Source organism: Marmota monax, unplaced genomic scaffold (genome assembly GCF_021218885.2).
Source record: "Marmota monax isolate L192 unplaced genomic scaffold, Marmota_monax_Labrador192_F-V1.1 WCK01_AAM20220418_F8-fsc00017, whole genome shotgun sequence".
Lineage (NCBI taxonomy): Eukaryota > Metazoa > Chordata > Mammalia > Rodentia > Sciuridae > Marmota > Marmota monax.
The window spans coordinates 22,019,067-22,044,140 of record NW_026695241.1 but is presented as its reverse complement, the minus strand read 5'-3'; the positions used below and the strand labels follow the sequence as shown (position 1 = coordinate 22,044,140).

At 46.6% G+C, this 25,074-nt stretch overlaps 1 protein-coding gene across 3 annotated transcripts in view; it reads right to left on the bottom strand.

Moving 5' to 3' along the window:
* Dpf3 (double PHD fingers 3) overlaps window positions 1-23,617 on the bottom strand; it is a 259,933-nt gene extending 236,316 nt beyond the window's left edge. For all 3 annotated transcript variants that reach the window (XR_006851067.2, XR_006851066.2, XM_046440970.2), the window contains exon 1: window positions 23,535-23,617. Coding sequence is in view for 1 of the 3 variants with exons in the window: in XM_046440970.2 (XP_046296926.1) it covers window positions 23,535-23,566 (32 nt within the window). In the remaining 2 variants the exon portion in view is untranslated. The remainder of the gene's footprint in view (window positions 1-23,534) is intronic.
* Between the last annotated feature and the right edge of the window lie 1,457 nt (window positions 23,618-25,074).

Below are 25,074 nucleotides of genomic sequence, written 5' to 3'. Positions count from 1 at the left end.
TATCAGATGGGTGGGTGGGTAGATGGATGGAAGGACAGACAGACAGATTCTATAATCAGGAGACGCCATCAAAGGTACACAGAAACTGAACGGTGTCAAGCTTTCCCTGTGGATGGGGGTGGCCTGATGGAGGAGAGACAATGCAGTGTCCCCATGAACCACACTATGGCCCCAATGAGAGAGCAGAGTTTGGGACAGAATCCAGAGACATGGTCAAAGTTTAGTCAGTAGGACTAGGGGCTAAGTGTAAGTAGGGTTGAGGGGAGAGAGGAATCAAAGATGACCCTAAGATCTTTGTTTGGTGAACCCCAGGGGAAGAAGCAGCTTTCAGGATATCAGTTTGGAAAGGGACATCCTGGCAGTAGGACAGTCAGGAGAAAAGAGCAAGATGGACTCGTGGGCACTGGCTGAAGCCAGGGGAATTCACTCATTCATTTATCTTACTGATCACCTACCATGTCCCAGGCACTTACTATGCACTGAGGACCAGGCCAGGTCTGTACCCTGATGGAACTTAATTCCAAAAGGAAAGGCAGACAAAGGACACATGAACAAACACATAAATATGACTTCTGACATTGTGTGAAGAACGTAAGGCAGGATAACGGGAACATGAGGCAGGGACAATATCATCAGATGGGGTGGACAAGGAGGACCTCCCTTGAAGAGGTGGCTTTTGCCCCAGTGAGGCAGAGGACAGGGCTGAAAAGGAAGTTTCTGGTTTTTCTGGAACACAACTTGGATTTTTTCTTGAAGCTGTCTGGGATGAAGTCATCTGCTGAGAGCAGGGCGATGGAGACAGTTCTCGGGGAAAATATTGGAGCAACTGCGCCATAGGGAAGGAATAAAGGGGTGGAGAGAAGAGATGAGGATGGGGTACCACACTGAGGGCCAAAGCCATGCCTGTGTAGGGACCCAATCAAAGCAGAGCACATGCATATTTTACAAATATTACTTATTGATGAAGCCTTCTGTCCCTGCAGCTAGATAGAAGCCAGCACTGATGCCCTGGTACTGATCTGGAGTCTTAATCCCTACTTGGTATGATATGGGTTAGTTGCAGTGTTTATTTGATTTTAATTAAGTGTGATGGGCTGTGCAGGCTTTCATTACTTGGTTCGACCAGGCTCGGTCCCACCTCCTTTTCCCAGAGACCCCAATCACTTCATCCATGTTTCAGCAACAGTCTCCCCACTCAAGCCATCCTGCAAACTAATCACCCCAACGTCCACCCCACCATTCCTTAAATAACTCCCCAGCAGCTACAGGACCAAGGCCAGACTTTTCACCAGGTCCTTTGCTACTGCCCAGCCCCCTCCCTCCCTCCCACTCCCCGACTGGCTGGTACTCTCACTTCCTTTTTTGAACCTAAGCTCACTTGAACAGAGAGGCAGGTTCCCTCCTCAGGTCCACTTCTGCCAGCTGTGGGGTCTCCAGCAAGTGACTTAAACTTAGAGTTTTCATATCTATGATAAAGTGAATCCCATTGCTCCCTAGGGATTGAATGAGTTCAGGGTATAGTGGACAGCCCAGGGCCACTGAGCAAAGTATAGGTGTACAGGTGTCAGAGCTGGAACCAGTGTGATTATTCGTCTACAAGGCTGTTGTGGCTGGGGTGTGACTCAGTGGTAAAGTGCTTGCTTAGCATGCGCAAAGCCCTGGGCTGGATCCCCAGATGCCCCCACCCCCCAGCAAAAAAAAGATCACTATGTACTAGCTAAGCTATCAACCCAGGTGCCCTTCAACAGATGAATGGAAAAAGAAAATGTGGTCTGTATACACAATGGAATATCATTCAGCCATAAAGAAGAATCAAATTATGGCGTTTGCCAGTAAGTGGATAGAACTGGAGACAATCTTGCTAAGTGAAATAATCCAATCCCCCCAAAAAAACAAAGGCAAATATTCTCTCTGATATGCGGATGGTAGGGGTGCGGGGGAGTGGAAGTTCACCAGATTGGACAGAGGGGAGTGGGAGGAAGGGAGGGGGGATGGGAATGGGAAAGACAGTAGAATGAATCAGACATCACTTTCCAATGTTCAGATGAATATGCGACAAGGGTAACTTCACATCACGTACAACCACAAGAATGGGAAACTATACTCCATGTAGATATAATGTGTCAAAATACATTCTACTGTCACATATAACTAAGAAGAACAAATCAAAAATTAAAGAAAACAAAAGACTGCTGTGTACTGATGCACGCATTACAACCCAGCATAGGGCCACACACACAGAACTTACATCTTTAGTCTTATAGTCTTCAATTTATATTAATATTCAACGTATGTCTTTTCCCTCAACCAGAAAGAAAGTTCCTGGAGAACAGAAATGGTATCCTCTACCCTTGAGCATCCCCCACAGCGTGATGGACAGAGTCTTCTACTTGCTGAGGTGCTAGGGAGTTTCTGGGTGGTAGGCTGCTGAGAGATTGGTCCCCTCCCTTCAGAGGGAATGCTCCCTAACTCCTGTCCATGGTCAAGGCCCCTTCAGCCCAGCCTCCCCAGACAGGTAGCCCGTGAAATCCACCTCTTCCTCCCCTGGAATTCCATGGCATTCACTGAACCAGCCCTATGTCACCTGCTGCCTTGGAGCTTCTAGACTTTCAGGGCAGGCAGAACTAAAAGGGATAAGTACATGACCCATTTTAACTCCACCAGGTCTCATTTTGTGACTAAATACTGGAACTTTGGCTGCTACAGCCCGAGACAGCTTTTCATAGTTCTGTCTCCTTCAACTTCTTGCTAGGAAATGCCAGAGCCCAAAAGGTCCAGAACCTCGGGGATGGGGATGGGTAAGGGAGTCGGGTCTCAAGTCATGGAGGACCCAGATCCCCAACCCAAGGCTATCCCAGATCTTGCCAGGCCTATGTGGGGTCCAGTTGGTGAGGAGATGAGAGTGGTGTGTCTCTAGGGCATTTCCTAGATCTACCATCCCAACTCTACCTTGAGAAACAGATGTGTCAGAGGATTTCCTCCCTCTCTGGTCGACAGCTGGTAGGAAGAGTTTGAAACTTCCCTGTGCCCTCTGCCCACTCTCCTCTTAGCTATTTCAATCAAAAGACAAAAATAACAAGAGCATCACAGTGCAAAATCTAAACCATTGAAAAGATGCCCCAAGTATGGCTGTTGAAGTTGGTGATGGATACGGCGGAGTTCTTGATATATTTCACCTACTTTTTATACAGGCTGGCTGTCTTCTCTAATCTAAAATTATAACAATGATAATAACAATAAACTCACCTAATTCTACCCTTTTATGTACTAACTGGATACCCATTTTTGATGGGTCTCATGAGCCCTCAAAAAGTTACCCATCTTTTTTAAAGAAGAAAAACTATATCTGGAAATCGTAAGAATTCAATACTTTTTAACTTGCACTTGGGAGAAAAGAGAAGTGAAGAAATAAGGGTATCCTCAGTATCTGCAGAGCATTTGTTCCATGATCCTCATGGATACCAAAACCTATGGATGCCAAGTACCTTATATAAGATGGCATGGTATTTGTGCAAACCTACACACATCTTCCTAGGTGCTTTAAATCATCTCTAGTTTACTTGCAATACCAAAGACAGTGTAAATGCTATGTAAATAGTTCTTAGGCTGAACTGTTTAGAAAATAATGGCAAGAAAAAAGTCGGCACATGTTCAATATAAATAATAATCTTCTGAATATTTTCTAGCCACAATTGGTTGAATCCATGAATGCAAAACCTTGGAGATGAAGGTCAAGCTGTACTTGGAGTCAGACATCTGACTTTGAACTCTCTCCTCCACAAACTCAGACACTTTGTCACTTTTGACTTGGGACACTCAGGTTCCCAGGACCCTAGACTATTCAGCTGTATTACTAAATGGTCCAGAAGAGACTACCTGGGTCTCAAAAGCACTTGGCACCCTTTACTACCAACACACACACACACACACACACACACACACACACACACGTAAAATATCTTTATATTTGTTGCATACACAGGTCTGAGAGCTGTGTTCTCAACCTTTCCAGGATATAAGAATAGGGTTGCATGGCCTCCTGCCCAGAGAGCATCATTCTGGGAGTCTAGGGTGAAGCCAGGGAATCTACTTTTCCTTCAATCTCAGATACCTCAGACCATAACTCGGGAACCTAAAAGAACAGGTAAAGCAGGCAGTTGGCCCGTGAGACCCAACCTATAGGGACAGTAGGGGAAGGCAAACTGCATAACTCCATGTAGGAGGAAAATAAATCAATCCACAGCAGCCAAAATTCCCAAAGATGGGGAAGGGGGTCTCAGTTTATCCCAACCACCAAGATCCAGAAGAAGGAAGCAGTTGAGGGGAAAGTTCTAGCATCGAAGCTTTTCTTAGCTAATACTTTGTCCTTTGTGCTTGCGTTTGTGTCTCATTTGTATTTTCCACACAGCCTGGAAAGGCCTCCCCAGAACTCACTAACCTTGTCCTTTCAGGCCCCATTGTTAAATCTCCCCATAGTCAGGGGTGGAATTTGTGGAATAAGAACTGGATCCAGTCACTTCCTAACTTAAACCTTTCCATGGCTGTTTATTGCTTTGAGGATAAAGCACACAATCCTTAAAACAATCCACCAAGTCCCTGAGTGTTCCGGCCTCTCCTGTCCTCTCTTACCATGTCATTAGCCTCCCTTTCTAGTACTCCAGCCACCGTGGCCTTCCTTAGGTCCTCCAACAGACCACAGGCCCTCTGCACATGCTTTTCCATCTGCCTGGCATGAAATGTTTCCTCTTCAAGGAAACGTTCCCTCAACACACTAGACCAAAAGTTTCCTTCCAGTATTCTCTCGTTTCTCCTTGAGTTTTTCAACATAATGTGGATCTCACTTTTATTTGTGCGTTTGTGTGGTTATGTGATTAATGTCTATCTCTCCAAGTGGGTTCATAAGTCCCATGGAGATAGGACCCATGTTGGCTGTGCTACAGAGCCCCAGTAGCTGGCACATGGTACATGCTCAACAAATGTAGGAAAAAAAGGCCTCCTGCACTATGTTTCCACACTGTGGGTGGAAAAAGAAAAGTGAGACCCAAGCTACAGAAATTCATGATGCCCGTGACAGCCAGTGAGAGATGGGACACTTTCTCCTGGATGTGGGCAACTGAAAATCCTCTCGATTGTCACAAGGAGGGCAGTCCCTGGACACCCCAGATCTCTCATGCTCTCTTGCAAAAGTGCATCTCTCTGGAACTGTCCCCAGAGGACAATGAGAAAGTGGCTTTCCCTCATGGGGAAAGAGGGAGAGTGGGAGAGAGAACACCAACCTTCTCAATGCCTTTCTTTTATCTCCCTGAAAATGCAGCTTTGTCCCTCGCTATCGGGACTGAGAGAGGTAGGGAGGAGAAGGTCACAGACAGCAATGATCTTCCTCCCACTATCTGGAGCCGCAGAAACAGGGAGCTGGGGTTATCTCTGAGCTCCCTCTCTCCCTGGAGATGAGTGGGGGGTGGGGTGGGCGGGAAGATTTAGAACAGTAGATTCAGAAAGCAGGGTATCTTTCTGCTGGATTATCAGACACATGCCCATTCAAGGGATGTAAAACAAGCTGAAGTTTAGATTCTCTGACGAGGCTATTGAGTCCCATCAATTACACCACGTGGAAAAAACTTTGGACAGTTAAAAATAACACAGGGGTCTGGTGTTTGGAAGATCTGGAGTTTGGAATGCCAGCTTGTCAAGCACAGAGCCCTGCCTACCCAAAGTGTTTTCTGGGAACTCACACACACACACCAGCCAGCACAGGGCTGAGGGTGAGTGAAGCACCCCAGCCTGTCCCCTACCCTCCTGACCATGGCACGTGGGTCAACTTGGAGACACACACTCCAACCAATTCTCAGCCCACACTCCTCTTGGTCTGAAGGCCTTCCCGCCCTTCTCTGGCTCTAGGAAGGAAGGGCAGAGCTCAGCGGTGCAGGAAAGCTTCTCCTTCCCCTTGCAACAGACCGCAGGACATGGAAGCATGAGCCAGGAGTCCGGCTGTGGCAAAGCCCCACTTCCCTCAGTGCAGCACTTTGTGCCTGAGAAACACATTCTTGCTCTTTTTCAGCAAGACCTAATGTCAGCAGGTAATCATCTGCTCCCAGACAAAGCATCCCATAGATAAATCTTTCTCAGTCTTTTTTAACACATTTATTCTAAGAATTAAAAATAATATGGGGGCCTGGGGATGTGGCTCAAGCGGTAGCGCGCTCGCCTAGCATGTGCGAGACCCTGGGTTCGATCCTCAGCACCACATAAAAATAAATAAAGATATTGAGTCCAACTACAACTAAAAAATAAATATAAAAAATCATCATCATCATCATCATAACAATAATGCCATATTTTTATTATATTTCCTGAATTTCTTTCTTCTACAAAAACTAGAATTTCTCATTTTCTTTAAGATGTCATCATGGGAGGGTCAGCTAATATGCCTTCCCATTTTACAGATGGAAAAACAGGGTCACTGCAAACATCTACTAAGAGAGTGATAGGCACTAACTTTCCCAAGGGCTTTACTAACATTAACTTATTTAATTCTTCCAACAACCCATACAGGCAAAAACGATCATTCCAACTTTACGGATGAGAAAACTGAGGCACAGAGGTTGGGAATCTTGCCCAAGGTCATAGGTCTTGGATTGGAGCCCAGACTCTCCGGCTCCAGAGCCTGCACCCAAGCTGCAGGTCACACGGCAGCTGCTCACCACACTCCTGCTCCCCCCAGGGACGGGTGATCTGAGCTTACAAAGACTGTGAGGCTCCAAGGAACCCAAGGACTTGGGTTCAGTCTCTCTCTGAAAACTAGCTCTCTGTAGGAGGATGTGGCCAGCAGGCAGCTGAACAGCTGGCTAGGTGATAAGGTCACCTGTGTGCCTAGGTGGGTGTCGGAAACAGCACCTTCAGAATAAACCTCAGTTCCCCTGGGAGGAAACACACTGTCTTAGAACCCTATAAACCCACTATTTCCCATTTGAACCATGAACCTAGTCCTTGGGACACCAGGCTTTGAACCGCCAAGATCAATACTTGTGTCTTCCTCCCTGGGTGAGATTCGTATACTGTATTCATTTCTGTGTGTATTCATATATTTACCACTTCTGAGTTGTTATTGTCATTGAAGAAAAAGGGGAAGACGACATAGGGATCTGCCCACCTGGATGGCTCTACCCCACAAGTGTGCCCTCCATAACAAAGCCACCCAGGTGACCGGACAGGATTGATGTCAGGTCTACGCAAGGCCAGCCCCATGGTTTATCCCCCTCACCCCTACCGCCTCTGTAAGGTACCTAAGAAAGTACCCAGGACACGTGACAATGGAAACCAAACACCAGGATTCAGTGTGCCCCTCAGTGAGGGGGAGGGACTGAAGGTGGAAACCCTCCTTAGTGGAGGACAGAGGACCACAGCCCCACAAACCACCCTCCCCTCAGACGCTCTTTTGGTCCCTGAGGTGTGCTGAGTACTTCCCAGGAATTGGTTGCCAAACTGGGGCACCACTCAGAGCAACATGGCCCTGGGCACAGTTCATGGACCTTCCAGCCAAACCGATCTGTCCTCCTCACACTTCTTCCCACCTGAGTTTCCTTTCCAGAGTAAAGAAGGGGGTTCTCTAAGGAGTCACCCAAATGCTTTCCAAGTTCGTTCACTTGCCTTTCCTGTGTGAACTTGCCCGGCCTCGCCTCTACTGAACATGCCCAGTTCCCAGTGTCCTGAGACCACCTCCTCCCAGAAACCACTGCATCCACCTTCTGACACACGGCCCCCTCTTGGCCTGGGCCAATCATGCAGAGCAGTTATGGAGCACTGGGGAATGTCAGGCACCCTGTTTCTTCTCTCACGGATGCTGTAAGTTTTCTCTTTTTTCCTCCTCCCCTCCCCACTCCCATATTTATGAGATCCAGTGGGCCCTTCGTGGGGGGAAGCAGAACACTCTTTTTGTCCTTTTGTGTCCCTTCGGTGCTTTTCGATCGATAGGCTCTCCATGGAGGAAAGAAGAAAGACGTACATGGGAACTAGATGAAGGGGACAGGGGGATGAGGGGTCAGAAGGCAACCCAGGCTGGAGGTGTAAACCTCAACATGAAGCATTAAGTGGATTATTCCTCTATCCAGGGCTCAGAGCGCCTTGGGGCAGCTTATCTCTGAATAAATAAGAAACAGAAAGCAAAAGCAAAATAAAAGGGTTACCACGGACTTTTTCTTCTTGGGAATTTGAAAGGCTACAGTAGAGCCCAGACGAGAGATGCCAAGCAAGGCTGCCCAAGACTGCTGGCCAGAGTCTCCGAGAGAGGGGGAGATGTTCTAGAATGTGCAGGACGTGATGGTACTGCCTGTAATCCCAGCCACCTGAGAGGCCAAGGCAGGAGGATTGCGAGCTCAAAGTCAGTCTTGGCAACTTAGTGAGACCATGTCTCAAAAGAAAACATAAAAATGGCTGGGGATGTAGCACAGTGGTAGAGTACACCTGGGTTCCATCCCCAGTACCACAAAAAAAAGAAAAGGGGGAAAGAAAAACTTTATGTTGTCCATACCAGTTTATCCACGTAGCAAAAGAGACAGGCACTGGGGGCAATTGTTCCATCAATCAGAGCTGCTTTGGTTCTGTATTTCTCAGTAAAGAGAAATTCTAGGCAGGTAAAGAGTGAGAAAGAATGATGTCCAGAGAGATCGATACTATTGGGTCCTCTCAGTTTGGCAGAACATAAAATAATAGAACTAGAGTCTTATTGCTTCAAGGGTAGCTAGGTCTCAGAAAGGTTCCAAAATTCAGACTCACACACCAGCCAGGTTCCATCGCTCTCCTGACACTGTCTGGGATCTCTAGCCCCCAAGATGGCCAGTCCTGTCCCCTGGTGTGCACTGGGCCAGGGAACTCTGGGAACTTCCCAAATTTCACAGAACTCCATAGACCAGTGTTCATCTCAGCTACCCTGTGCGTAACTGACCTAAAATCGAATGGTCCAAACCTGTTTCCCATCCCCCCAGAGATGTGTGTAATTAGACGAAATGAGGACAGAATATGTACAAGTATCTGTTATACTGGGATGGCTGCCCAGAAAGGAAATGAGCACCAGGAACCGGACAGCCCTGGGAGCACCCTCCACACTAAAGGATTATGTGCTGGGACCGGGGGAGAGTTACCTCTGAGAATAGGTGCTCAAGCAACTTGACCTTTCTGAATTGACAGATATTTTTGTACAATTCTGCTACTCCAGCCTCTATGGGGGCTCCATCAGCAGTTTCTTTTTTTCCCTTTGGCTTTCCACATTGAAGGAGATCTAGCAGATCTGGACTAAAATTTGACTCTGGAATCCATCTCCTTCTCAGGGGCTCATTTTCCTCCAGACACAGAGCAGGGTCTTTCCAGAGTGGTACTTTCTTCCAAATAGCCCATCACACAGAGAGGGTTGGAGGGTGTTAGCACAGTAAGAGGACATGAAAAGATCATAATGACAGGCCAGTGTCCCTCCCAAAATGAGAAACAAAGGTACTGTTGTGACCTCAGGACATTCTTTTGGTTTCCTTGTCCAATGAAGCTATCAGCATTGGACATGCTGGTCTTCTCTGTCTTGAAAACCAAAAACAGGGCTGGGGATAAAGCTCAGTAGTAGAGTGCTTGCCTAGCATGCATGAGGCCCTGGGTTTGATCCCCAGCATTATAAAAAATAAATAAATGTGGTTAATTTGTGGAGAGCTATTCACAAACCCTAGGTTACTTATTCCCTAAAAGAAAGCAAAGAAAAAGGGTTTGTCGGGGCTGGGGATGTGGCTCAAGCGGTAGCGCGCTCGCCTGGCATGCGTGCGGCCCGGGTTCGATCCTCAGCACCACATACAAACAAAGATGTTGTGTCCACCAAAAACTAAAAAATAAATATAAAAAAAAAATTTAAAAAAAAAGAAAAAGGGTTTGTCTTTACTTCTCAGGACCAAAGGGGGAAAGTCAAGCTGTTCAGATCTACAAGGATGTTGTGGTCAAGAAACAAGGGGTTAGGCTGGGCCCAGTGGTGCATGCCTGTAATCCCAGCAACTTGGGAGACTGAGGCAGGAAGACCAAAAACTCAGAGCCAGCCTCAGCAACTAAGCAAGGCCCTAAGCAACTTGGCGAGACCCTATCTCTAAATAAAATATAAAAGGAGCTGGGGATGTGGCTCAGTGGTTAAGCGCCCCTAGGTCTAATGCCTGGTACCTAAAAAAAAAACAGACAAAGAAACAAGGGGTTAGAATGAGTGACATTGCCCTGTCCCACAGCTGGGCCTCCTAAATGCAGGCAAGTTTCCTGACACCTGAAATTGAAGAATCTTTGGGGAGAAATCTTTGCTGCCTTTTTCCAAACTCTTGCCATTAAAGGAGAGAATGAGAAACATGTCAACCCTAAGGGCAAATTTAGGTGCGCAGAACAGCATGCTGCCTGCTGGCTTCATTCACTCAGTCACTCCACACATATTTATTAAATGTCTCCTAGGTTAGGCCCTGGGGAGAGAAAGGCACAGGCAGCCACTGCCCTGCTTTCCAGAGCCTTATGCTGCAACCAACCACAATCAAGCATTTCTATACTTGAGAGAAGGGTTTGCACAGACTGCAGGGCCGAGGGCAGCTGTGACCAGTACTACCTGAGGGTCAGCAAGGGTTGCACCGGAGAGTAGACCATTTGAACTATCTAGAGATGAGTAGGCAGTTGTGTATCCATAGGTCAGGCTGGGGCCGCAGGATACTCAAATGGCCTGCCTATAGGAGCCACAGGCACTTTGGTGAGACAGCAGGGAAGGGATGAGGGGACTATCTCTGAGTGGGGGGTACAAAGCATCCTTTGGTCGGAATAATAAATTCACCCCCATCTCTCATGCTCATATGCTTGCCCTCGAGCTGGTGTATCTGCCTGGATCCACAGAGGGGCTCCTTAAGGGTTTGTAGAGGTTCGTACCTAAGTGTTTTTGTTTTTTTGTTTTGTTTTGTTTTGTTTTGAGGGGGGGTTGTTTGTTTGTTTTTGGCACCAGAGATTGGACCCAGGGGCACTTAACCACTGAGCCACATCCCCATCCCTTTTTTGAATTTTATTTAGAGACAGAGTCGCTTAGGGTCTTGCTAGATTGCTGAGGCTAGCTTTGAATTCACAATCCTCCTGCCTCAGCCTCCCAAGCCACTGGGATATAGTAATGCACCACTGCACCCAGCCCTAGGTACATTTTTTTGTTCTGGGAGATGATCCATGACTTTCATAGGATTCATGAAGGGGTCTGTGATTTTAAGGAAAGGTGAAAACGAAATATCCAATAGCACCCTGGACGCTGGAGTGCACTATAGAAGCCACCTCCTCCAACCCCTGCAAATCCCTAGTCTCCTGCATATAACTCAGTACCAACACAAGATAGGGCATGTAGGTTTTCAGGATTGTCATCTTCGTCACCCCAACAAACATCTGTGTGTACTGACTGTGTGCCAGGCGCTGGGCCAGACTTTAAAGACCAATACCTCTCTCCCTAGGGCACAGAGAAGAACATCTTCCCTGCCTCCTGTTCCCAGAGCCAATACTGCAAATTGAAGTTCTTAAATGTGGCTACAAGTCACTGAGGGCAATTCACTGCAGTCCCCAGATCAGGCTCAAACTTTAGTTGGCAGTTGCCTAGCAACGGGTAACCCTGAAGACACATCACCAAACCAAGATGCCAAAAGGGCATTTTGTGGACACGTTGGCTCTGAGAACTAGCTCCCACGTAAGCCTGTCTGCTGGACCTCTCTGGAACTGCTGGGGAAAAGAGCAGACTTGGCAAACCAAAGGAGGCCAGGAGGGGAAACTGAGCAGGTGTGCCATATGCCCGTTACTGAGGAGTAGGCAGGAGAAGGGGAGCTGAGGGCTGAAGGAGGAGGCAGCTTCAGGGAGCTTCTTCACTTCCTCTTTCAGGTCATGCCAACAATGACACTTCCAAGTAGTTGCTGAGCAGACCGCAGTCCTACCTAAAGGCACTTACAGCAGCATTAAGATGAAAGCCATCCTTTGGCAGCAGCTCCAAAAATCCCACTATGCCTAACATAGTGGTACTGCACATAGTCCCAGCTGATACTCAGGAGGCTGAGGAAGGAGGATCACTTGAGCCTTGCTGGTTTGAGGCCACCTTGGGCAACATAGCAAGGCACATCAAATAAACAAATTAATAGATAGATAACATAAATAAATAGATAGCATGAGGCCCTGCATTCAATCCCCAGCACCCCAATAAATAAATATGTAACTAAATAAATAAATAGACAAAACCATTCAACTCTGTAAGGCTGGGGTGAGCCGAATGGTAGACCTCAAACTACAACCCCAGGAAGCAGTTTTTAACCAACTCTCAGGGCAGCTCACTTCCTTGGAGGCTACAAACACAAAAAGAGGCCCCTGTTTCTAAAATTCAGAATTTTTTTTTTTTTTTTTTTTTAGTGAAAAGCTCAGAAACTCCTTCAGCCAAGAGTCAGATGAGAATGGGCTTCCTATGCCAAAGTTTCCAACCCAAACCATCACACAGGCCAACACTGGGCAGGTCAGGAAGCTTGGGGAGATGGCCTTCTTTGGAATCCATCACCCCTTCTCTGGAAAGGTCTTGGGGACAGGGAAAGGGGCAAATAAATATATCAATGTGGAAGCAATTCAGGAAGAACAAATGCGGAAGTCAAACAACAAATAAGGCGGATATAAATCCAGATAAAATATTAAAATCATTAAATGGCTGCTGCTCCCTGAAGATTGGGAAAAATGAAGAGAGTTAATTAAAAGCAATCTCCATGCACTGCTGAGCGGCCAGCCCTGATAAATCAACAGCTGGGGCTGCTGTGGAGGGCAGGCAAGGGGCTCCGGGAGGGGGTGGGCTGGCCAGGGGAGGGGGTTGTGCCACAGAGATGGCTGTGACAGTGAATTGAACACAGTGACTTAAGTTTCGTGTTTTATTAAATATTTTATGACTGCTGAATAAAGTTGTTCTTTGGAGAGGGAGAAAATGATCAGCTGGGCAGATGGAAGAGCAGGGAAGAATAAGGATGAAGAGGTATCGTGTTTGATTCCTTACATACTCCATGTCTGGCATCTCTGATATCACCCCCAGACGAGACGCTTCTGGGTTTTTCCTCTGTACCTGATCTGCAAAGCTAGATGCATCCTTGACTTCTAAAATCTCTCTACAAAAGCTTGCATTTTATTGTGGGGAAAAGGGTAAGGGAGCTGGGAAAAACAGTGCCAATCAGGGAAAGGAACAGAGAAGACCCTCAACATTTTCATCACTGATTCACACCAGACTTTTAACACAAAACTGAAAGGTCAGCAAAAATGGTGGACACTTTTTTTTTTTTTCTTTTTCTTGTTTCCTCCTTTTTTCTACAATCAGATAAAGTTTTGATTTTTATTTTAAATGAGAAAGCAGATCAGAATTTGGGGATCCCATCTAAGAAAATAGGGAAAAAATATTTTTTTAGAAATGGTCAAAGAGTGGGTCCTTCTCTATTCTAAGGGAAACCCTCAGTTCTTCCTTGATGAAAACATAATCAAGAGAAATGTTTGGGGGAAAGTGTTTTTTTTTTTTTTCCCTCCTCTATAGAATTGGGATTGGAAGGGGAGTGTGTGCATGGGGAAACATAAGGAATTATGCATTTGGATATGCATTTTAATTAGGTGGACAGAAGCAGCCGCCTGTTAATTTTTCTTGCTTGTTTTCCACTTAGCATTCATCACAGGCAGAACCACCATAGAGCGCTCCCACGATAATAGATGGTTCTGCATTGGCTAAGTCCTCAGGGAAAATAATTAGCAGGAGAGAATATATTCTCTCCACTCCCACTGCCCCATCTACCCTGCCCTCCCCCATCTCCAGTGCCTCCCCTCTCCCCTCCCCTCCCAACAGTGGTTTCCCTGGGAGAGGCCTAGGGGAGCAGTCCCCCTCCCTGGTTTACAAGCACTTGCTTTGCCCTACCAAAGAGCAGGGGTCTAAAAAGAGAAATAGACTGGTGGCCTTTCTAGATGCAGGGAGGAAGGTTACTTCTGGGTTCTGAGGGGCAGGAAGTTCCAAAGTGGCCTCAAATGCCAGCAAATAAAGAGGTGAGAGAAGTTGTTGGTTGAGGATAAGAGAGTAGAGATGGCTTTTTTTTTTGCTTCATCTGCCTCTGTAAAGGAGTATTGGAACTTGGCAGCAAGATTGAATCTGAAGCTTTTACAAAGCTGGCAACCAAGACATAGCCCGGTAACTCTGAGGTCTGAGCCCTACCGTGACATTCTTTAAAGACTCCATTCCCACCACCAGCTTCCTGTAGTCAACAGTTCACCCTCCTCATTCATTAGCAGATCCAAACTCCAGTTCACCTTGGTCATCTTGGTGGAAGGACAAGCCAGAGACTGGCAGTGGATTCAAGTTCAAGTTCACAGAAAAGCGTTCCTCTCTACCGCGTGAGCCTCTCCTTATGGACTCAGCTCAGCGTGACCTGGGAAGTAAAATGAGGGATTTTCCCTTGAGCTTGTCTGCTCACCTATTTCCAACCCAGACAGTGGGAAAATCCTACTGAAATCCCAGAGCTACTGGCATGTGGCTGGGAGAGCAGTTCTGTGTTTCTTGAGAAACCATGACTGGACCTGCTACGTGATGCCAGAAATGTTTCACTTATTTTTGTTTCAATCTTTAAAATGTTTAGTAGATTAGGTTTCAGTGACTCTCCAAAAAGGTCTCAGTCAGCTACAGAAAACTTTTTTAGTTTTCCCAGTAACACCTCATATTTGTAGTTTTCCTCCTTTTGAAATGCTTTTGCATTTATTATTTCATTTGGGCCTTGAGTAAACAGGGCTAGGGCAGGGCAAGGGAGAAGAAAGGCAATGCAACTCTCCTCACTGTGTCAAAAGACGGGCAAGCATTCCCCCTCACTCTGGACTCTCCAGCTGTCCAGACATCCCAGGTGGTCCTCCCTCCCCTGTTGCCAGGTAACACACCTCCATCTGGCCAGGGAACCTTCACTCCAAGCTCACCAGGTAAACAACCCATGCTCAGTCCTTGGAACCTCCCCAGCTCAAGCCCTGAACCCACAAGAAGTCCTCACCCTCATGGAAAGGCAGGTCAAGGGGGAAGGCATGTCTGGAAATGGAAGAAGGGAGTCTCTGGGTTCCCAGTTCATGGTGTATTTATCCCCAAAAAACAGTGATACATCAACAGAAGGAATGGTGAAAAGGTTGAATTTTATAATGCTATTAGCACTCTTTTAAGTGTTTTAATTTTAGAGTCCAAAAATGAACCTATACCTCTACCCAAAAGAATTGAAAACAGACTCAGATACTTGTACGTCGATATTCATAGCAACTTAATTCACAATAGCTAAAAAGGTGGAATTGACCCAAGTGTCCATTAATAGATAAACAAAACATGGTATGAGCATATGTGCGCACACACACACTAAAAAGAAATGAAGTTCTGATATGTGCTACAACATGGATGACTCTTGAAGATATTGTGCTAAATGAAATAAGCCAGACCCCAAAGGATAAATATTGTAGGATTCCACTAACGTGAAATACTTGGAAATTCACAGAGACAGAAAGCAAAATGGTGTGTACTACTAGGAGGCTGTGGGAAATAGAGAATGGGGAAGCTTTTAGTTGTTTACTTACTTGTTTTAGGGACTAGGGATCAAATGTAGAGCCTCACATATGCTAAGCACTTGCATCTTCCACTGAACTATACTCTCAGCCCAGAGAGTTATTATTTAATGAGTATATATAGAGTTCCTGTTTAAAATGATGAAAAAGTTTTAGAAATGAACTGGGTGCACATCTGTAATCCTGACTGCTGGGGAGACTGAGGTAGGAGGATCTCAAGTTCAAGGCCAGCCCTGGCAACTTATGAAGACCCTGTCTCAAAAATAACATTTAAAAAGATGGGTGAACTGGAGGTGTAGCAATGATAGAGCACTTGCACTGCACATACAAGGCCCTGGGTTGGATCCCCAATACCACAAAAAAATAAACAAATAAATAAAAGTTCTAGAAATTGTGGTGATGGTTACACCACATTACAAGTTTATTTAATGCTACTGAACTGTACACTTAAAATGGCTAAAATGGTCCCTTCTATGTTATGCATATCTTACCACAGTTTTTTAAAATGAAGGAGATGCCTCTCTCTGCCAAAGGACAGGGTGACCATTATGGGTTTTTTCTCTCGATATGGGTTTTCTCTCAGTTTAAGTCTCAGAATTTACAAACTGGCTTCTGTGCATTCTCTGATGGATTTTTGCAAACCCTGCTTTCCTTCTTTAGACTTGCATAAAATTGCCAAGGGAGTTTTCAACCAAAGAAAAGCCTGATAATAATCCCTCAGTGGAATCTGGGAATGTTCTGGAGGCATGTCAATGAAGGGGAGGCAGTAAATTCCAACCTAGACACTACAGATACACAGTGCTAGTGAGCCCCTGTGTGTCTGTTATGGTGCCTCCATTTCTTCAACAATAACATAAGGAACCCTAGAGGACACTCAGCGAGACATCAGTACAGGCTCACTAACTTCAGCTCCCTCAACAGCCAGGATCATGCAGCTTCCCACACAGAAGATAAATGAGCACTTCCTTTCTGTGTTAACTAGAATAGGTGCCATGATGAAGAAGCAAGTCTCCCTCCAAGCTTTTTTTTTTTTTTTTAATCTTCAGTGCTGGTGATCAAATCCAGAGCCTCGCACATGCTAAGCAAGTGGTCTACCAGGGAGCTACATCCCCAGTTCTCTCCCCAAATGCCTGAAGAAGAAGGAAGAGGAGGAGGAAGATAAATGTTCTTGGTAATTCCAGTCTTTTTCACAACTAAAAACACTATCTGAGCACTTTTAAACATCAAAATAAGCCAACTGGTCTTCCAGCTCCTCTCTCTTCTCTCAACAGACTCTGGTTGGGGTGCTAATGAGAAAGAAAGAACCAGAAGAAAAGCCCACATTCTTAAAAACCTGCCCTCTGGTTCAGGAATTTCCATCCAGGTTAGAACCCCAAGTGGGAGAATCCTGTGTCAAGACTGAGCCAAAAAAGAGGAAACTGCAAGAGTCTCCCAGTCTTATAACTTCCCTTGAAAACCACATTTTAATAAGAAGAATAAAGGGGCTGGAGATGCAGCTTGGTGGTGCAGCACTTGCCTAGCATGCACAAGATCCTGGATTCAATCCCCAGCACCATAAAAAAAAAGAAAGAAAAAAATGGGAACTCTGGCGGCTACCTCTCCTCCCTGTTCTAATCAACCACAAAAAGAACCAGGAAGTTTTTGACTTGAAAGGAATTTTGACAGTCAAAGTATATCCTCTTCATCTATCCACTCCACCATACACATACATAGTACTAGGAATTAAACCCAGAGGCACTCTACTACTAAACTACACCCCAACCCTTTTCTTTTCTATTTTGAGACAGGATCTCTAAGTTGCTGAGGCTAGCCTCGAACTTACAATCCTCTTGCCTCAGCCTTCTGAGTCATTTGCTGGGATCACTGGTGTGTACTACTGTACCTGGCTCATTCTCCTCATCTTAAAAACAAGGAATATACAAAGCTCAGACTGTCCAAAATCACAGAGCAAGTTGGAAATAGGGCAGATCTTGAGGCTCTGGACTTCTCTCCCTGAATTGGTTCTCCTCCATTACCCCCGAGTCACCAAAGCTACAAGAGACCAGCTGCTGGTGAGAAATGGACACCAAAGGGAACAGGGTTTGAGATTGGAACACGCTGGTGGCAGGTGAAAGTTTAAGAATGGAAAAAACTTTCTGGTGGAGCTTTCAATCGCAGATAATACAAACAGCAGATTTTCAAGGTGAATAACAACAAAAAACTCATCATTTCATAGCAACCTGAGATGACCACAGTCCCCAGATTCAGGGAGGGAGGAGAGGGGGTAAAAGGGAGATTGGACATGTGCCATTATTGTTCCCCAGGCTCAGAATCAAGGCCTGGGTGGTAGAGGACTCAATGTGGGCTATTTGAACCCCATTATTAGGAGCTCTGAGCCTAATCCCCTTGTCCCTCCCTGCTTCCAAACACAGCCCCTGAAGCTTAGCCTTCCCAAGCCACCTCAAGCCTCCCCGTCTCCTCCCTTGCCACTCACCAGCCACTACCACTATTCACAAACACACACCCGAGAAATTCTCCACACTCTAGATGTCTTTCCCTCCCCCTCCCCCACCAACACCTCTTAACCACTGCTTTTCAAACTCTAATGCAAATCACAGGCTTCAAAAACCTTCCCTGGGTGACAGTTTTATGATGCTAGCTCCATTCATCCATATGGTTTGACAGACTGTGAAACACCAGGAACTGGACCACTAAGAAAAACAAATCACAAAAACACTACAACACCTCATCCTTCCCCAATCACTCTGACCACTAGAAAACTTTGGAACTTGCCATGGATCAGCCTCTTCTGCAGTTAAACAATCAACTTTTCAGAGTTTCAGGCCACACAGTGATTTTATGCACTCATCCATCTTCTCTCCCTCCCCACCCCCAGGCTACTCTTTATCTTCCCTTGTTAAATATCTTCATATTTAAAGACTATTTAAAACTAGGGTCATGCTTACATAAGACTCCTGATGGAAAATCGCGGCTGGGTAAAAAATATTTCAGTGGTTGTGGGATTTTTTTGGCCAGAGGTTTGCCACATTTGGCTCCATTTCTGTCTTCTAGTGACTTTCAAAACACTCAAAAACCACAAAAGTTACTTTGCAGAGGTTGGGATAATAAACAGACCTGGATTCTGGAGCCTTTATATGACCCAGCCCCCACTGCCACTGCATTCAGCATGACAGCGCTTCAAAATATGGAACATCAGCCTCAGTTTCCATTCTTAAAACAAAACATGCTGACGGTGACATTGTAGTTCTTGCATTGATCTGAGCAGACATCTCCAAAACAGCTGGAAACATGATGGACTTTCTCAGATGTATCCAAAATTCTAGCCCCCTTGCCATGAAAAGTCAGAGGAGGATGAGAAATGTCCAACAAAGTCACCTCTGAATTCCAGCCCACCTTTTGGGACTGGGCAGCTCCCATTCATTCCACTGGCAATCTCACATGTCCCCTAGGAGGTCTGCAAGCCAGGCTATTTTCAGAGGTTTACTCTATGACAATGCCTCCACTTGTGTCCTGCCAGAAATTAATCTCCTTCACAAGCATCTCATCAAAACAAGACATTCATCCCACCGGAAAATAATGTGCGCTAATGAAGTTTGGAGAATCTGGAGCTTTTTTACTGTATCAAACCTGAGGCGGATGGAGAAGGTGGTTCTCAGGCATCTGCTGGCTTGAAATATCTGAGGGTCCTTTTCCATAAAAGGCTAAAATACTGTCCATAAAAGGCTACAAGTTCACAGAGTCCTAACCCCATTGCTCTCCATTTAGTACCTACCCACAATCCCCACCCCACAGAAACAGCCAAGAGATTAGGACCAGGAATGTGGTCCCCTACCCCTTCCTCTCTGACAGCTAAACTGGTTGCCACAACAAGAATGAGGTCTGACTTCTAACTTTCATAGGCATAAAAAACACTCTAGCTTAGAATACACTGTATCCAGATGAGAGCATGGACAAAGAAATGAAGAGTTAAGATCCAGCTGAAACATGACCTTGGCTAAGTAAGTGTATTTACACCTCTCAAAGTTGTATCCTCAATAATAAAACATGCATATCAACACATACCTCCAAGCAAGGGTAACTCCTTACAAAAGAAAGTTTTGATACAATTATGTATATGTATTTCACAGTTATAAACCTGCTCAAATAGCTTATTTGTCTCATTCTTTATAAAGAAACAGTTAACTTGAAGTAAACCCCTATTGGTTCATACAGAATAATTAAATCATAATCACAGTTATTCTTTTCCTAAGCAGGCAGTTATAATAATAGATACATATGTGCATAATCAAATCTGGCAGAAGGTGGCAGACATTCCCAGTTAAGTGCAGACAAACCAGAATTTTGATAACTTACTAATAGAGTAAATTGTTTAAAGTGTTGTTTGCAGATTTGGGGGAAGATGATTTACCTATACTAGAATACTAAGATTAGAACTTACATGGAAAGCATTGTTCCTTGGTATGCAGAAATCAACCAGAATACAACACGCTATGCCACTAATTTACACTCAGACCTCAAATTCATATTTATGTTACCTACCTGTATTTATACACAGACCTTTGTCAAATTCATATTTCTCCATATATCCCTTGCCTGCTTATGTATGTAAGAAATGAGGTTGACTCACACATCTTTGCTCAGATAATGTAGTTGCTAAATTAAATAACACATCATACACATTTACACATCATACATGTCCATTGGTGCTTTTAAATTCTATTTGTCCAGATGTGACTGCCTGGTTATGGGGCCACCTGCTGCGTCCCCTTTGTGATCTGATCAGTCCAGGCAGCTCCTTTTTCTGCCTCTAACACCCTGTTGGGCAGTAATAAGATGTTAAAGGCACAACAGAAAGAGAAGCTAGGCTGTCAGCTTCAGAGAGGAAGTGGGTGCGGGGTACAACAAGGAGGAAAAAGAAAGGGAGTTGAGGGGAGATCAAAGACAACCAGGAAAAAAACCAAACTGCTAAAGAGAGAGAGAGAGAGAGAGAGAGAGAGAGAGAGAGAGCGCTTCGGGAGCTTGGGGCCCTAAGGAAGACCCCTAAAGCTAAGAGGGTCAAATTGTGCCATCCAATTGCGCCCAAATCGCTACATTATATTATTGAATGTGCCGCATGGGAAAAGCTAGTCTGATGAAAAATAGTCCATACTTAAAGTAGACAGAGCTCTACATAGGTGTTGCATGAAACCTGAGCGGCACAGTAACTAAAGCTACTTTATCCCAATCCTAGAGAAAACCTTTGTGCGACCAGTTTCTGTAGGGGGCGACCGTGGTGATGGCTTTTTTTTTTTTTTTTTTTTTTTTTAAAGGAGGGGGAGATTCAGAACGCACACAGAGAAAATGCTAATGTCGTTGAGCTCCGTTTCATTGTCAGGAGGGACACATGAGGATAAAAACATAGCGCTCCAAACCATCCTCCGGGCTCCCCCTCCTCCCTGCACCACCATCCATCCCTTCGGCTTGATGTGTCTCTGCGCTTTGTTCTAATTTATCCCATGCATAATTTATTCACGTGTGTTTTGTTTCCTGATCAGCAACTTCTAAAAACAAATGAAATATATAAGATGTTTTATTAAACAAGTTGTTTCTATAAAATAAAGGCAGATGGTGTTGCTCTCCCAGTAACAACGTGTGTACTCCTGCGTAAGGAGTTTAAAAACCGATCAGGGCGCAAAAAGCTCGGCTGTGGCGGGGGTGGTATTGTTTACACCCCTCACCCCCAGGGGAGAGGGTTTGGGATGCAAAAAGGGACAGCTAATTATAAATGACCACTCAACTCCCACCTGGAAAAAAGCAGGCAGGCGTGTTGCATGTGTGCTAGCGTGTGTCAATACAGAATTACAAATACATCACACTGCAACTGTTTCTAATTATACAAAGTGCAAGTATAATTCAGAACTAATTCCACTAACCAGCCAAGATTTGGCCCTCTTCTTCCCGCTTCTCTGTTCCTTACTTACCCCATCCTCCCCAAACACGCAGCCTTCCGTGGTTTAAAAAAAAAAAAAAAAAAAAAAGTGGAGTGAGCAAGGGAACACTGGAGCGTAGAGATATTGCGCCCGCCCGCGCGTAAAGCCGGCTCCCCGGCAACAAGGGTATGGCTTTCCCAGTAGGAAACCCTGCGCACATGCGAAATAGATCTTTCTAACTTGAGTTTACCAGGTGGCACTAGCCCGAATATGTGATTTCGGCTGGAAATAAGGGAATTGCAAATCAGTTGTGGATTCGGTAGAAACTCCCAGCATCAGCGGTGAGGCGGCGCGAGCGACCTGGAGCTAGGATGCGGCGAAGTTACGCCCATTTATTCTGCCATAAAACATTTTCTTTCTTGGGTGAAACGCTGTGGCGTTCAAGTGCAATGTATCTGAGCTTCGAGCGAGAACAGAAGCCAGGATCAGAACCCCCTCTGATCAGCCTCAGCTTCCAATCTCCTCGGAAACCTGGGACATTCCTACCCCCTTCCTTATCACCAGTGGGAGATAAGCTGGTGTAAACACGTCCGATTCTCTCTAAGCGTTCCTTCGCGTTAGGAATGCCCCCTACCGCCGCCCCGGTGCGAACCTGGTTTTCAACTCCAGTAGGAGCCCGGGCTTAGGACGCGAATGTGCAGAGTTAAAAGAAGCGGGGTCAACGACCGCCACACACCGGGGAGAATTCGGCACCAAACACCCATCCGCACCTCCCCCTCGCCTCGCCAGAGGGCTTTCATCCGGCGGGGAAGTCCTGGTCCAAGGGGTGCTGACCCCGGAGCCCACGTCGCGCCGCGTTTCAGTAGGAGCCACCCTCCGCCAACGTTCCTGCCAATAGCACCCCTTTCACAGCGACACTAGTTTTCCGAGGCCGCCCCCGGCTCCGCGATCGCAAGCGGACTTGGCGGCTTAACAGTTCCCCCGACTGGAAGGAAGGAAAGCAAGCAGGAATTGGCTACCGGGCCCGGGGACTGGCCCCTGCGAGTCCTCGCCCAGCCCGCCTCCCTCTGTCCGGGATCTGGGCGTCCTCTCAAAGTCTCCCCGAGGCGGCCGGAGGCACCTGCCCCTAGTTCTGGCCGCGAGCAGACGCAGCCGGCTCGGATGGGGAGCCCCAAACCGCCTCCCCGCCCGCCTCGGCTTTTCACCTAGAGGAGGAAAGAACACCACTCATAAGACCTGCAGCTACCCAGCCTCCAAATCAACCCCAAGTTAACCCGAGTCGTTAATTTACTACAGCCAGTTTGTCCACAAATACGCAGACACACCGGCGACCGCCCGGAGCGCCTTCACGATCCAGGGACGCCAGGGCAGAAAAGCCCGGGGCAACCACCTGGGCCCCGGGGCTCCCGGGACCCGCTGCTCCCCCCGCGGTCCTCCAACTCCGGAAGGTTTGCACAAACTCCCCGCCAGAGATCTGAAGGCAGAGAGCGCCCTGCAAACTCCGGAGCCGCCGCGGTTTGTCCGCTCGCCCCGGCAGTCCGAGCAGCGGGGCGGGGGCCTCGGGCTCCGGAGGCCAGGGCTCATCCAAGTGCACCGAGGCAGCCCCTGCCCGGCGCTCGGTCCCCGCTTGGCCGTCGCCCGCGCGGCACTCGTCGCCCGGCGAGGTAGGGGACTCGGGGGACCGTGCAATCCCAGAGCTGCCCAAGACCCCCTGAGCTGTAAAGCGCTGGAGCGCCTGGCTCCCCTGCTGGTAACCCCTCTCTCGCTCGCAGTCTTGGTCCGCCAATTAAGTAGAACACAAATGTAACAATTTTCTTTTTGTTAATTGCATCTCCTGACATTTCTGCGCTCTGGGAGAAAAAAAAAAAAAGAAGATGAAGAAGTAAGAGCAGAAAGAAAAGAGAGAAGCCCCGCCGCGGCTGGAGGCGCCTGCAAGCGCCGAGCATTGGCAGCGCTCGGCACGCAGAAGGCGCCTTTTTTTTCATATTGAAACCACGCGGAATATGTACATTTTTTAGTCTTACTTACGCTTTCAGGGGGTTGTGAATGACAGTCGCCATTTTGCTACAATGTAACAGAATATTGTCTGTCTCAGAGTTCTAAAGGTTCGCTCAGGGGAAGCGGCGGACCAATCAGAGCACGGGATACCGGCCCGCCAGCCAATCGGCACGGCTGGTCGCCAGGTGGGCGGGGCCTTCGCGGTGGTAGTTATTAGGGGAGCTGTCAAAGCCCAGAGGTCACTCCCTTTTGTAGAGCCCGAGAGCTAGCAGGTCTTAAAGGGGAAGTACCGCGCTAGCAGCTCCTTTTCCGATTGGGACTAGTGGAAATGCACGGGAGAGTATTCTAGCTTGGTTTGAGTCCCTACTTTTTAAAATAACTGCGGAGAGTTTGCGCTCCTGTATAGAAATATTTACATATTGCTAACAAACCACTGAATCCCATTCATTTGCTTTTGGCTTTGCATATCACTACTTTTAATCCCCCGAAGGGTAAACCCCCGTGTTCCAGTGCAAAAGTTGCAAGTTTGCCGTTTCCTCTGACAAATTACTACACGTGTCCTGCCGTTTGCTAGTGCTCTGGGTCCAGCGGTTTTTAAATATTCTTGTTCCCGAAGTGTTTTCTTTCTCTCAGCCACCTTCCTCTCTGGATTTCTTGGAATTGCAGCCACTGACCCTGGCGACTCCAGAACAGCAACTCCCCTCCCCCTGGAATGTCTCAGTGTCAGGTTCTGTCTCTTCCGCAGCCAGAGATTTCGTTACGTAATTCACGGTGGTCACTCGGCGTGGTCCCCAGCTACCTCCGCTTCAGTTCCCCAGCCTCACCAGAAACTTCCGAAAAGATCAGACTCCGGCCCGCTGGAGAGCTGGCTGCGAAGTGGCGATCTGACCTTTAGGTTTAGGGACAAGGAAGATTTAAGGCAACTTCTGAAAACGGTCTGTGCTACTAAGAAAGCGAGGAACTAGGCAGAAGTTGTAGAACCTGGACTGGGTGTTGCCAGAGTCCCTTTCGGGGAGTGGCACTCGAGATTCTGGCGTCACCTTTCACTACTTAGATAGAAGGTGAAAAGAATTTGCCAATGAATAATCCTACGTGACTCCAGGCATCCAGAGAGTCTGTCTGCTTCAAGTCAGTGACAACTCTTCACTGGCGACCCCTTGACAAAATTGGAAGACTTCTGCGAAGTCAGGCTCCCAGGGGCAAAGATGCCCCCAAGAAGCCCCAAGTGGATGAAATCGCACTAAATCACTGTGCAGGAGACTCCTTAGCATATAGAAGTCTGGCTACCATCCCAAAGCTGTTTAATTGGGTCAAACAGCTAAGATCGTAGGGGGAGGGGTAAAAAGAAGAGTTGCCAAATTGCCAGTTCTTCACATCTCTGCACTCTAGCTTCCTTTTGTTCCTCCCAAGGCAATGAATAAAAAGAAAAATCCCAGAACTTTCAAATTTCAACTCCATACATTAGGGTTAATGTATGGAGTCAGGTACATTAGATACATTAGCAAAATGAGACTTGAGTCAGTATGTTTATAACAGACTTGAAATTTATCACTCTTTCTCTCTGCCTAGT